The sequence below is a fragment of the Bipolaris maydis genome, assembly GCF_028858645.1.
Source record: "Bipolaris maydis strain C4 unplaced genomic scaffold PSV08scaffold_15, whole genome shotgun sequence".
Taxonomy (NCBI): domain Eukaryota; kingdom Fungi; phylum Ascomycota; class Dothideomycetes; order Pleosporales; family Pleosporaceae; genus Bipolaris; species Bipolaris maydis.
Genome location: NW_027093871.1, coordinates 604,202 through 615,420, shown reverse-complemented (window position 1 = coordinate 615,420; position 11,219 = coordinate 604,202). Strand labels below are relative to the sequence as shown.

Genomic DNA, 11,219 nt, shown 5'->3' with positions numbered 1-11,219 from the left:
ATTTTGAACCCCCCCAAACCCGTCTGTGCGCGTTGCAACATGCCTTGACCAGAGACTTAGTTTCAAATTAGTCTACCTAGATGGTTGGTTTGCTGTATTTAGTATACTACGAGTCAAAAAATAGGCTATATGCTTATGGTGTTATGGCATTTGCATTGCTGTTTATTCTTACCCCGCAGCTTTGCTCTGTTTTGAATCAACGGCCGACGTTGCGATCAACAGCCAGCATTGCGTGTGAATGAGTGCAGGGCCAATCTATTCTGTGTAGGTGACTGGGAAGAGGCCTGGAGAAGGCCTATCTGTCCACTTTGTCATGTGATGCCTATGCCGCTGTTTCATCAACACCAGGCAAGCGCAGTCTATGCGGTACTGACTTGAAGAAAACATGCTGGTATTAATCGAATCATGACTATACCGCATGGTGATGATAATCATGTATATTTATCGGAGGTGCTGTGGTGCTTTTTTTTCTTCCCCCATCCTCTTCACAGTTCAATTCATTCAGCTGCTGTGCGGTCATATTTTCTTAGCCTACCACCCACATCTTTTCTTCGGACATTTTTTCTCGCTAAAATGCACGCTTTTTACTTTACGATTATGTTGGCTGGCCTTCAGAAGTACGCACAGGCTGCGACTGTGGGAGATCTTGCGGTGGAGTTCAACGCTGCTGCTCTCAGCATCAAGGATGGCATTGTAGCAGAGGGTAAGTTGGCATCTTGGCTTTTTGTGTATCAAAGAAAACATTGTACTAACATGTTCGCTTTTCAGCCGCTCCGGACAATGGCGTAGCTGTCAGAATCGGCACTGAGGAAAAGATGCCCGGCACTTACACGCTCGTCATATCTAAAAACGGCACCAAGTGTGACTCACCCTCGTCCATGTGCATTATGCAGCCGGGCCTTATCTCGTCGTCCCTAAAGACCATGGTGGACGGCAAGATGGTGTTTGAGCTTGTAGACCCGAACAAGCCCGCCACCCAAGCACCTTCTGTCGCCAAGCTATCTGTGGAGAAGCTTCCTTTGATGGAAGGCTCCACACAAGTCCTTCTGAACACAACCGACGGCCAGCCCAAGGATGTCGCAGACTTGCTCATGGGGTCGTGGTCAAAGACACACACGGTCGCCCGCAAGGTGCTCGGTGCAACAAAAACCCAAAGCACGTCCGGGGGACTGCTGGATTGGTTCAATATTCCTAGCAAGACTGTCGAGGCCAGGTCGCGCAGGACAAGGAGGCCAAAGAGGCCCGCCAGGAATGTTACTTTCGACTTTCTCAACAGCGACAACAAGGACGAAGAGGAGAAGAACTACGGAGTCATGCTTCAGACATCGTCTTTTGGCTGGGCTGCGGCTTTCCTCGCGGTGTTGGTGATTGTATAATTAGCACTGGTGGCGTCATGACTATAGCATAGTGTTATATCACTTGGCAGGCCCCGTGTGTAAGCGCTAGACTGCTTTTACGAATTCTTCTTCTACATGTTGTCTGTGCTTGGATCAGGACAACAAGGGTACTTTTTGGTGTAGGGTTTGTGCAAAAGAGAGGTTACGTTGGAAGGGGAGTTTGTAGGCATGTGTGTGTGCGTGTGCTTGGGTTTAAGACTTTCTGTAACGTACTTACGTAGACGAAAAAGATAACTTTGCGACTTTGCGCTCCCCTTGTCATCTCTTTGTCTTCTTGGTTTAATGTCAATCACTGCCATCTTATCAAGCAATGCCACTCGGACACTTGCAAAGCCACGCGGAGCCACTCAGATTAGTAGAATTCTCCGTTATGGGTTACTTCTTCTCGCCTCTCCAATCACACTAGGCTCTCCCAAAACCCCCATGCGATGTACATCCCAATTCTATTCTTAGTCCGAAGATTCCCATTCTGTTTATACCGATAAATCGAACAACCCATGTTCTTTGACCTTTTCACTCACGTGCGTGCGTGTCGATCCCCCACAGCCGCAACCCACTCGATCGTATCTAATTTCCACATATAGCAGCCAACTAGTCTTTACTTTTGACATGTACCCACAAAAGTTAAAGCTTAGCCGCCGCAAACACCCAGCCTCGCTCCAATTTACTTCCTAATTGGGCAAGAGAAAGACCGCGCCATACTGTCATTCCCGAAGAAAAAGCAAAAATCTACACCGCGAACAACAACATCCATCGTCTTAGGAAGCGAGAAAACCTTGCAGTGGATCCCTTTTTTTCTGCACAATCCATCACAGTTACCGGCACCCTAAGCCGAGCCACACGGAGAATTTTTGTGGGAATTTAAGGTTGTCATGTATGATCTTCACATGGGTGTGTGTGTGGAGGGGAGGCGTTTGCTTAGCACGTATACACATGGAACATGAAAAGCAAAAAAAAAAACTGTGCATATTCTGCGGTAGAAAAATAAAGAGAGATGATATGGTAGGGCCGAAGGGAGGTGGGAGTGTGAACACCATAGATCGAGTTCGGAAGATTAACTGGGGGGATGGAGAGTTGTGGGTGTGGTGGTAAAGAAGAAGATGGTATATAAGAACAGTCTTGATTACCAGGGAAATATTTGCTCATCATCAACACAGTCTCATCACCAACTTATCCAACTATCTACAAAACACTTTCGTTTAAACTTTTCAATTCTTTCCACTCGCTTCCAACCATCCAAACCAAAACTACAATATCAAAAATGCGTTTCATCCTCATTACCCTGACCTCGCTCCTTGCCCTCAGCAGCGCAATCGCCCTCCCTCAACCCCAACTCGACGGCCTAGGCGGCGGTCTCCTCGGCGGCGGCGAAGGAGGTGAAGGAGGCGAGGGGGGTGAAGGCGGCCAGGGCGGCCAGGGCGGCGAAGGAGGTCCAGGTGGTCAGCAAGGCGGCGAAGGAGGCCCATATGGTCAGCAAGGCGGCGGTCAGCAAGGAGGCCAGGAAGGTGATCAACAAGGCGGCCAAGGCGAACACGGCGGACAAGGCGGCCATGGCCATGGTCACGGTCACGGCCACGGCGGCGGCATCTGCGGTTCTTCTTCTCCCCTCTGCTGCCAGACTGGTTTGCTGGGTGTGTCCAACTGTGCTAGTGGTAAGTTTCATACCTTTTCCCCACCCCTCCCCTTCCCAAATCTGCCTTGGGAACTCTTCAGATACAAATGTGCGATGCTAACATGAACATAGCTGGTGCCGTCACCACACCCGATGCCTTCAACGCCCAATGTGCCCAAAACGGTCTCTCGGCTCAATGCTGTATTTTGCCGCTTGGCGGGCTGGGAAACCTCGGTGGTGATGGGTTGATTTGCACGGCGCTCTTGCTGCTCGGACTTGGTGTGATCTAGATGAGACATGCTCTTCTGTCGATTCGAAATCGAGGCGATGGCGCTGCTAAAGATGATACGGTGGCGGGGGCTTGTACACTAATATTTTTCCGCTTCTTTTCTTCTTCTTACTCTGGTGGATTTTCTTGGGAATGAGGGGAATGGTTATGTATACGAAATGGGATATAGTAATAGGGGCTTGAATCAGGGGGATAATTATAGGGTATACAAATATTATATATTTTTCTGGGATTTTGATTAGTAGAGTGCTTGTTAGAAAGTGATGTGGCGTTTGTTGACTTAGCCTTCATAGCCAACTCATCTCCATAAAACCCCGTTGAGATTTTCTTCAAACATCTCATCACTCGTGTCGCAAAGTGAACATGCACAAAATCTTGGTATACATGTACCATGTTGATTCTCAACATGCGATGCATCCACCAAATCCTCAAAAATATTTATGTACGACGCCAGGCACGCCATGAACCAGTAAATTAGCCCTAACCAAAGATAAATCCACCGCGCTTATGCTTGTTTGTCATGATCATGTTTGCCAGCCCAAGTTGCACCACTGTACTTCACTCAAACTCCAAGCTATCCCTCACACACTTTCTTACGCGCTTCTTAAACTCGGGTGTGTTGTCTCGCCACAGGCTGGCGGCCTCGACATTCGCAGGCGACTCGTCGTTGGGGCTAGAGAGCATGGATATGACGGAGAGAAGAATAGTTTCGGGGGTTTGGACGGGTGACCAGCGCTCGGCGGCAGATTCGTAGCCGTATTTGTCTTCTTCCGGGGGGTGCAGGATCGAAATGCAGACGTCGCCGTTTGGGTAGACTATGGTGTGTGTTGGTTAGGGAAGTGGAGGAGAAGATGTGTAGGGAACTCACTGTTAGGGTGGAAAATTGGGGTCTCGAAGCGCATCTTAGGTGGCAGCAAAGGATATTCGGTGGGGAAGGTCAGACGGGCGCGGAAGAAACCTCCTGTGTGGCGTGTGAGCATGTGGTCGCCATGAAGGTGTAGTAGTGGTCGCACCTCCGTAAAACTTTGTGTCATCGTCAATCATCAGCATCACCTCCCACTCAAACACGTTGTTGTCGACTAGTCCGCAACTGATGCCCGATATGCTCTTGTCGTTTTGCATCTGCTTGAGCTGGCGAGACAACAGGCCTGCTGCTGCCGACGATGAAGCCATGGTGAGTGGTGGTTGTGTACAGGCGTGTGGGGTGCAAAGGAGAAGTAGAGTAGGACCAAAGGACAGCGGGCGCAAACGGAAAACGTCGACTTGAGAGAGGTCACAAACGGCGCAGATGACGTGCAGCAGAAGCCAAGCCAAGAGCGGCAGCCGCCAGCAGATGGAGGGTCCAGAGGCGCGTTTGGGCGCAGGGTGTGGTGTGGAGATGCGTTGCGGTGGGTACCCGACTACGATGGCGGGGCAATAGAGGCAGAAGTCAGATTGCCGGCAGGTGAGCAGAAGGGCATTTTGCGTGGACAATCAGTCGGGGCAATCAGTAATATGCCTTGTCAGCGACCATCATGGCAACTCATCTGTCTCTCTGCCCGTCAGACCCTTGGACTGGCCAACCTGGCCGTGGCAGGCTTTTAAAGAATAAAGGCTGCTGTCATGGCCGACTGACCCCCAATCGCCGCGTTGCATGTGGCGGCATGCGCCAAGCCGAATCGCCCATGGCAAGCCTCCCTTACGGTATCCAGGCTTTCCCTTTTGCATCTGCGGTGCATGTCGAACGAGCTCACCGTCGCTGTTTGTTCTCGGGGGCGTGAAGATGCGCTGTATTGGGCACTCGACATGCAATCGACACGACATTTCTTGGACCTCGGCTTGAAACTCGATAAGCCTCCCGTAGCGTCATTGCACAGAAGCAGCTGAGTGGCTGCATCACACATGTCTTTGTCCATGTCCATGTATTGGTTTCATATTACCTCTGTCCATTTCCTACATACAGTACATTCCTCAACGCCGTCCAAACCATTGCATCCATGCCATTACCAAAGGGCTGTGTGTCTAGGGTATCGATTCCATCCAAAGTGACGCAGAGTGATATTACAAGAGCAGAGAAGAAGAAATGTGTGTCGTCGCATCATACAGCCCGGCCTCATCCAAACACCTTGACAAAACCCCAGAGACCGGCGCCGCAGAGCACAGGAATGGTCAAGTTGTCGTCCCACCCAAAAACGTCTATGGCTTCACTGGCACTGGCAATGATGCCGGCTGCCAGGGACATGACACCCAAAGCCACGTGGCCCGTAACCGAAGCCTGGCTTACAGACAGGTTGAGCCGTTCTCGTGCTTGCAGGGGCAGCGTGAGGGCGCCCTGAAATGCAAATGCGTGCTCGCCGTGGTTGTACTCTGAGAACGTGGGACCGAGCCAGCCCCACCACACCGCAGCTGTAATGACACCAGTTACACATGCTGCGATGGATCCTGCCAGACTCTTGCCCTTCCTCACCCTCGGCGTCAGATGGCCCCACAGTCTGCCAAAAGTCGAAGCAGCAGTATCGCACCAACTCAGGAGCAAGATGCTCATCACTGCAATGTCCTTGGGACAGAAGCGCATCACGATCCATGCGCCGAGAAGGTATGAAATGACACCGTTGTACCCATCTACTTCGGATTCACGCATCAACGCGCCCAGGAAGCGGATGTAGAGGCGGTTCACTTGCCAGTAGCGGTGGCGGATGACGTCAGTGAGGGCAATAGGAACCAGCAATGTAAGGAGCACATTGTGAATTTGCGATGTTTGCGTGCCGGTACAGTATAGGAAGATGGTCAGGAAGCCGATGGAAACGTGAAGAATCTTTCGGGGTATCTCGTGACGATGTATCTATGGCTGTTAGGAGGGGTCTGCAAAAAAAATTGACATGTGAAACTCACAAATGATCGCCATTTCTGATGGATAGGAATAAGGCCCAGAGGGCTCGGGCTTCGGCTCATCTCTCTCCAGTAGTTTTTGTTGGCTGCTGCCGGCGATAAATGAACATTTGCTGTGTCGCCAGGCAACGAAAGTTCCTTCTTGTTGACTCCATTCATCTGTCGTCGGCTCGCCAGGGCGCTCATTCGCCGCCTTCCTGGCATTTTTGCAACCGCCGGACTCCGGCTTCGAGTTCGCGCCCTCTGGTCGGGGTCGGAGCCAGACGAGTCTTCATCGATTGATGGTGGTGACGTAACCCGTTGTTTGCGTGTTGCTGAGCGCGTTACGGGCCCAAAGTAGCCATCTCTTGTACTGCCAGCCTCCGAGGGCGTAGGCGAAGGCGATATCACGCGCGGCGTGTGGGGGATTTGATACCGGCGCGACGATTCCATGGCGACACGCCAGCAGACAGGAAAATGAGGAAAAGCAGGAGTGCGGATGACGCCGGAGAGGGTGGAGCGGGCCGTGGAGCAGAGCAAAGCGAGGTGGACAAGCAAGGAACGCGGGCCTGAGGATTCCAGGCAGAGGGGACGAGGCTGGGTAGGCGTGTCACAGCTGTCACGCGGGAGGGTGGCCTTTAGTACGCCGGTCTCGCCATTGATGTCAGATTTGGCTATCAAATCACACTCACAGCCCGTGGATTCGTCCGGGCAGCCCCCATGGCCCAAGGCGACGGGAGAGGCCACAATTTTTGTCGGCGACAACAGCGGTCGTCTTAATTACGTGCTTGGGGCGGGTGAGCAGGGGATGCGAAGGACCAACAGCAACAGCGGCGGCGAAGCAGTAATCTTGTGGCATGAAATTGGGAAATTGGTCTGCAGGGCTACCAACGTAGAAACTGGTTCGCGCATGTGCCAGAGATCAGCGTGGCGTGGAGCCGTCTTGGCGATGCCATTCGGACAATCGGACATGAGCAATCCCGGGATCTCGTAGAATAAAAAGATGCTTGTCATGAACTACATGCGATAGAGCATACGCGATCTCATATATTGTATCCTATACAGCTATTTCTAAAATCTTGCACGGTGTTGTAGTACGTCTCTTGCGCACGGGTCTCTCTTTTAACAGTGTCATGATGACGTCTTGAAAGTATTAGTGGTTTTTCCCTAGCAATCACCTACTAATTGATCCGACGACTAATTATAGAAATACAAGCTTAACTTTCTCCAGCCTTGCTACGTAGCGACTGATTGAATGATGTTCCCTGAACACGCCTGGCTGGGCTCAACCTTATCATGATTGCCGCCAGCCAGCCTTGTATGGTCCGTGCACGCATCATAACTTTTTTTTGAACCATCATGGCGACTCTGCCAACCACATCAAAACCCTTTTTGCAACCCTGAACTCCACCATGGCGCCTCAGGCGAAGATAGATCGTTCTTTTGGCGCTCTGACCCCAGCCTTATCGGAATGGATTCTTGAGGCGGTCGATTCCATGGGCTTTGTGAAAACCACGCCGGTGCAACACGCGGCCATTCCCATGTTCATGAAGAACTCGGATGTTGTAGTCGAGGCCGTCACAGGAAGTGGAAAAACCCTAGCGTAATGCTCATGCATCTTCATAACACACAAGTGCTAATATATCCCCAGCTTTCTTATACCTATTGTCGAGCGGTTGCTGCGACTGGATGCGCCCATAAAGAAGCATCACGTGGGCGCCATCATCATATCACCAACCAGAGAACTCGCAACACAGATTTACACAGTCCTGGCCTCCCTTCTTAGATTTCATGGCCCCTCAGCAGCCCTATTGGATCCCGAAGATGAAGATACCGACATGGAAGATGCCGATGCTCCACCAAAGCCAACCTTTCCACCAGGAACCCTGCGAGTTGTTCCTCAGCTGCTCCTGGGTGGCTCAGTTACGCCAGCACAAGATCTCAGCAGATTCTTGAAATCATCAACCAATGTTCTTATCGGTACCCCTGGTCGCCTTCTCGAACTCCTCTCCTCACCGCACGTCCACTGCTCACAGTCGTCTTTTGATGCTCTTGTACTTGATGAAGCCGATAGACTTCTGGATCTTGGCTTCAAGGATGATCTTCAGAAAATCCTTTCTCGTCTTCCCAAGCAGCGCCGAACCGGCCTGTTCAGTGCAAGTGTCAGCGAGGCAGTCGACCAACTCATTCGTGTCGGTCTTCGAAATCCGGTTCGTATCGCTGTCAAGGTCAAGGCCCGAGCTACCAACAGTGCGACAGGCGAGGCTGGCGCGATAGAGGATAAGAGGACACCTGCGAGTTTGCAAATGTCGTACCTTGTTATGCCTGCGTCTCACAAACTCCCAGCTATCAAGAAACTACTGGCGTCTTTGCAGCCACAGCCCCAAAAGTCGATAATGTACTTGGCAACATGTTATTCCGTCGATTATTTCCAACACGTCCTACCAGAAGTTCTCAAGGGATACACCATTGTGCCTATGCATGGCAAGCACCCCGACAAGGTTCGCCGTAGGAACTTCAACAAGTTTGTTGATAGCATGACACCAAGTATCCTCTTAACCACCGATGTAGCAGCTCGAGGTCTCGACATACCTTCAGTCGACCTAGTCCTGCAACTCGACGCACCAAGTGACCCCAAGACCTTTATCCATCGATGTGGCCGTGCCGGTCGAGCTGGCCGCAAAGGACTGGCTGTAACTTTTCTCAACCCAGGCCGCGAAGAAGACTATGTCGAGTTTCTCCGAGTCCGGCAAACACCAATATCGCCTCTAACCACCCCGAAGATCGAAATTTCAGACGAAGAAGCACAAGCAACAAGCAATAAGATAAGGAAAGTAGTCAAATCCGACCGAGCACTATTCGACAAAGCCCAACGCGGCTTCGTCTCCTGGGTCCGCGCATACAGCAAACACACAGCCAGCTCCATCTTCCGCATCCCAGACCTCGACTGGACAGAACAAGGCCATTCATGGGGCCTCCTCAAGCTCCCCAGCATGCCCGAGCTCAAGAAATGGGATGGCGACCGCAGTCTCGGCGTCACCATTGATTTCGCCACCTACGCATACAAAGACAAAGCGCGCGAGCAGCAACGTCAAACCGAGCAGGCCGAATACGAAGCTACCAAGGCTGAGGGAAAGAAGAAGAAATATGTGCCTGAGGATAAGAAGGCGGCGGCGTGGACGCACCAGAAGGATTTGAAGGCGCTGAAGGAGTTGAGGAGGGAGAAGAAGACGGCGAAGCGGGAGCATGAGCGTGTTGCTGCTATGACGGAAGAGGAGCGCAAGGAGGATGCGAGGTTGAAGGGTATGATTGCCCAAGTGAGGAAGAGGGTGGCGGAGAAGGAGGCGCAGGATGAGGGGGATGAGTTTGAGGGGTTTAGCGATTGAGGACTTGGAATGCAGATACATGCGTGGCATTTTGTGGCGTTGGGAATCATTTGTTGGTTCTTTATAGTCTCTATTTCACATTATCTAGAGGAGTCTATGTAAATCGCTTAAAAAGGGGGCATTGGGACAAAGTTACCAAAATATCTATTCGCTTTTTGTTTGAAGAATGAAAAGCAGCAGTCAAAGTGTCATGGTGGAAAATTTGAAGTCAAGAAACATCCTTGTTTCCCAAGCTGTGAGCTTGACATGTACAAAAGACAGCTCTCTGTGTACTGTAAAGCCAGGATTTACCACCCAACAACACAAAAACCGCTGATGTAGAAAAGAAGAAGAAAACATGCACAATCTGTATGAAATCCATGCACGCCGTTCAAAGAGAGAAAAACGCCCACAACATTTTCACGCGTGAAGAAAACTCCTCCTGTCTATAGATATATGTACTGTCAATCATCCAAATCGTAATTCATATCATCCAACGCACACCGCAAAAAAGACGCCTAGTACCTCAACCACTGGAAATCGTCGTGTGCGAGGACTAGATTGTGACCTTCGCCCCAGACTTCACCTTCAGTAGCAAAACGCAAAGAACCAATCTGTATCAGTGGGAAAAGACGGTCACACTCATTTGCGTTGAAGGCCTGGAAATGCTTCGACGTGGCACGCAGCGTATCGCGCATGGTATCGTGGAGCTTGCGGGCCTCGGTCTGGTCGACACGGAGGCGGCGCGACAGCGCAATAGGATTGTGGCCACTGCCTCCGAGGGCGACGACTTTGGTCGGAGTACGCAGGTTCAGTGTCATAGATTCAGTGTAGAGGACGCTGAAGTGTGGGTCTCCCTGGAAGAGCAAATTTGCCAATGTCTTTAGGAAAATGGCAATGTAGTCGAAGAGCTGCTTTGCAAAACAGGTGGGCGAGTGTTCGAGCAAATGCGCCAGCTCATGTTCGTGCGGCACAAACGACTCTCGGGGCCCGTCCCGCAGTGGCTCGCGCGTGCGCAAGTCGACATTAATGCACAACTGATTAATCGTGGGCGAGAGGGCGGCGAAGTGTATCCACGTCAGAGAAAAGTAAGGGCGGCCATGTGAAAACGTAATATCCAATTCGTATCTCAGTCGCTTCGACGCAACTTGGTGCTGTATTGCTTGCTTGAACTCGCGATACGTCTGCCGGCACACGCGCAAGAGCCCCCGGTAACATCGAAGCGGCAAGTCGTTGCGCACGTAGTGTTCAGACACGACCATTACCCCACGGAAACAAGGCTCTAGCTCTTCCCCAAGCAGCATCTCGTAAACATGGTTGCGAAGCTCCAGCGGCAGATCCAAAAACCCGGGCATCGCTATCTCTCTTTTTCGCGCGGGCGCGCGTGTCCCGCGTAAGGAAAAAACAATCAGATGAACTGATAATCTGTCTGCTCTTTCTGACTAGGCGCTTTCCACCCCCCGATTTGAACAACCCGTCAGGGTCCTGGCACACACACGCGCGGGGTCCACAGATAGTTGGGCAAAAACAAGTAAGGCCGGCGCAGCAAAGGACGACCTTTGTTGGGACCTTATTTACCGACGGGTGGGCAACCAAAGAAAAGGAAAAAAAAAATAAGGGAACGGAACAGCGAACAGCAAACGAAGGTTGACGTAGTAAGAGCAATAAACCAACCCGAAAACAAAAAAAAACATGCGGTTTCCAAGATA

General features: G+C 51.3%; 6 protein-coding genes across 6 annotated transcripts; 3 read left to right on the top strand and 3 right to left on the bottom strand.

The window, feature by feature from the left end:
* Positions 1-484: 484 nt before the first annotated feature.
* Positions 485-1,376, top strand: PSV08DRAFT_365735 (uncharacterized protein; the record flags this gene model as incomplete). Its single annotated transcript, XM_014225516.2, has 2 exons — positions 485-703; positions 769-1,376. The coding sequence occupies exons 1-2, from the start codon at positions 574-576 to the stop codon at positions 1,374-1,376; spliced, it is 738 nt and encodes a 245-aa protein (XP_014080991.1). The 5' UTR covers positions 485-573.
* Positions 1,377-2,658: 1,282 nt separating this feature from the next.
* PSV08DRAFT_251510 (uncharacterized protein) lies at positions 2,659-3,299 on the top strand (the record flags this gene model as incomplete). Its single annotated transcript, XM_014225515.1, has 2 exons — positions 2,659-3,049; positions 3,142-3,299. The coding sequence occupies 2 exons, from the start codon at positions 2,659-2,661 to the stop codon at positions 3,297-3,299; spliced, it is 549 nt and encodes a 182-aa protein (XP_014080990.1).
* Positions 3,300-3,664: 365 nt separating this feature from the next.
* On the bottom strand, positions 3,665-4,853 carry PSV08DRAFT_230466 (ubiquitin-conjugating enzyme/RWD-like protein). Its single transcript, XM_014225514.1, has 3 exons — positions 4,312-4,853; positions 4,167-4,259; positions 3,665-4,113 (listed from the first exon to the last, which is right to left on the bottom strand). The coding sequence occupies exons 1-3, from the start codon at positions 4,469-4,471 to the stop codon at positions 3,857-3,859; spliced, it is 510 nt and encodes a 169-aa protein (XP_014080989.1). The 5' UTR covers positions 4,472-4,853; the 3' UTR covers positions 3,665-3,856.
* A 322-nt stretch (positions 4,854-5,175) lies between these two features.
* Positions 5,176-7,004, bottom strand: PSV08DRAFT_209734 (uncharacterized protein; the record flags this gene model as incomplete). Its single annotated transcript, XM_014225513.1, has 3 exons — positions 5,176-6,119; positions 6,170-6,796; positions 6,930-7,004. 3 exons carry the CDS (start codon positions 7,002-7,004, stop codon positions 5,391-5,393), a joined length of 1,431 nt encoding a protein of 476 aa, XP_014080988.1. The 3' UTR covers positions 5,176-5,390.
* Positions 7,005-7,557: 553 nt separating this feature from the next.
* On the top strand, positions 7,558-9,531 carry PSV08DRAFT_230460 (P-loop containing nucleoside triphosphate hydrolase protein; the record flags this gene model as incomplete). Its single annotated transcript, XM_014225512.1, has 2 exons — positions 7,558-7,748; positions 7,797-9,531. The coding sequence occupies 2 exons, from the start codon at positions 7,558-7,560 to the stop codon at positions 9,529-9,531; spliced, it is 1,926 nt and encodes a 641-aa protein (XP_014080987.1).
* Positions 9,532-10,028: 497 nt separating this feature from the next.
* On the bottom strand, positions 10,029-10,865 carry PSV08DRAFT_355992 (uncharacterized protein; the record flags this gene model as incomplete). Its single annotated transcript, XM_014225511.1, has 1 exon — positions 10,029-10,865. The coding sequence occupies one exon, from the start codon at positions 10,863-10,865 to the stop codon at positions 10,029-10,031; it is 837 nt and encodes a 278-aa protein (XP_014080986.1).
* Between the last annotated feature and the right edge of the window lie 354 nt (positions 10,866-11,219).

Excerpts from the sequence above, each read along its gene's own strand:
- PSV08DRAFT_230466 (XM_014225514.1), bottom strand. The coding sequence starts at position 4,471 with ATGGCTTCATCGTCGGCAGCAGCAGGCCTGTTGTCTCGCCAGCTCAAG. Across the intron at positions 4,260-4,311 it reads TGACACAAAGTTTTACGGAG|GAGGTTTCTTCCGCGCCCGT; the intron begins GTGCGACCACTA and ends CACGCCACACAG. Across the intron at positions 4,114-4,166 it reads CCCAATTTTCCACCCTAACA|TCTACCCAAACGGCGACGTC; the intron begins GTGAGTTCCCTA and ends CACACACCATAG.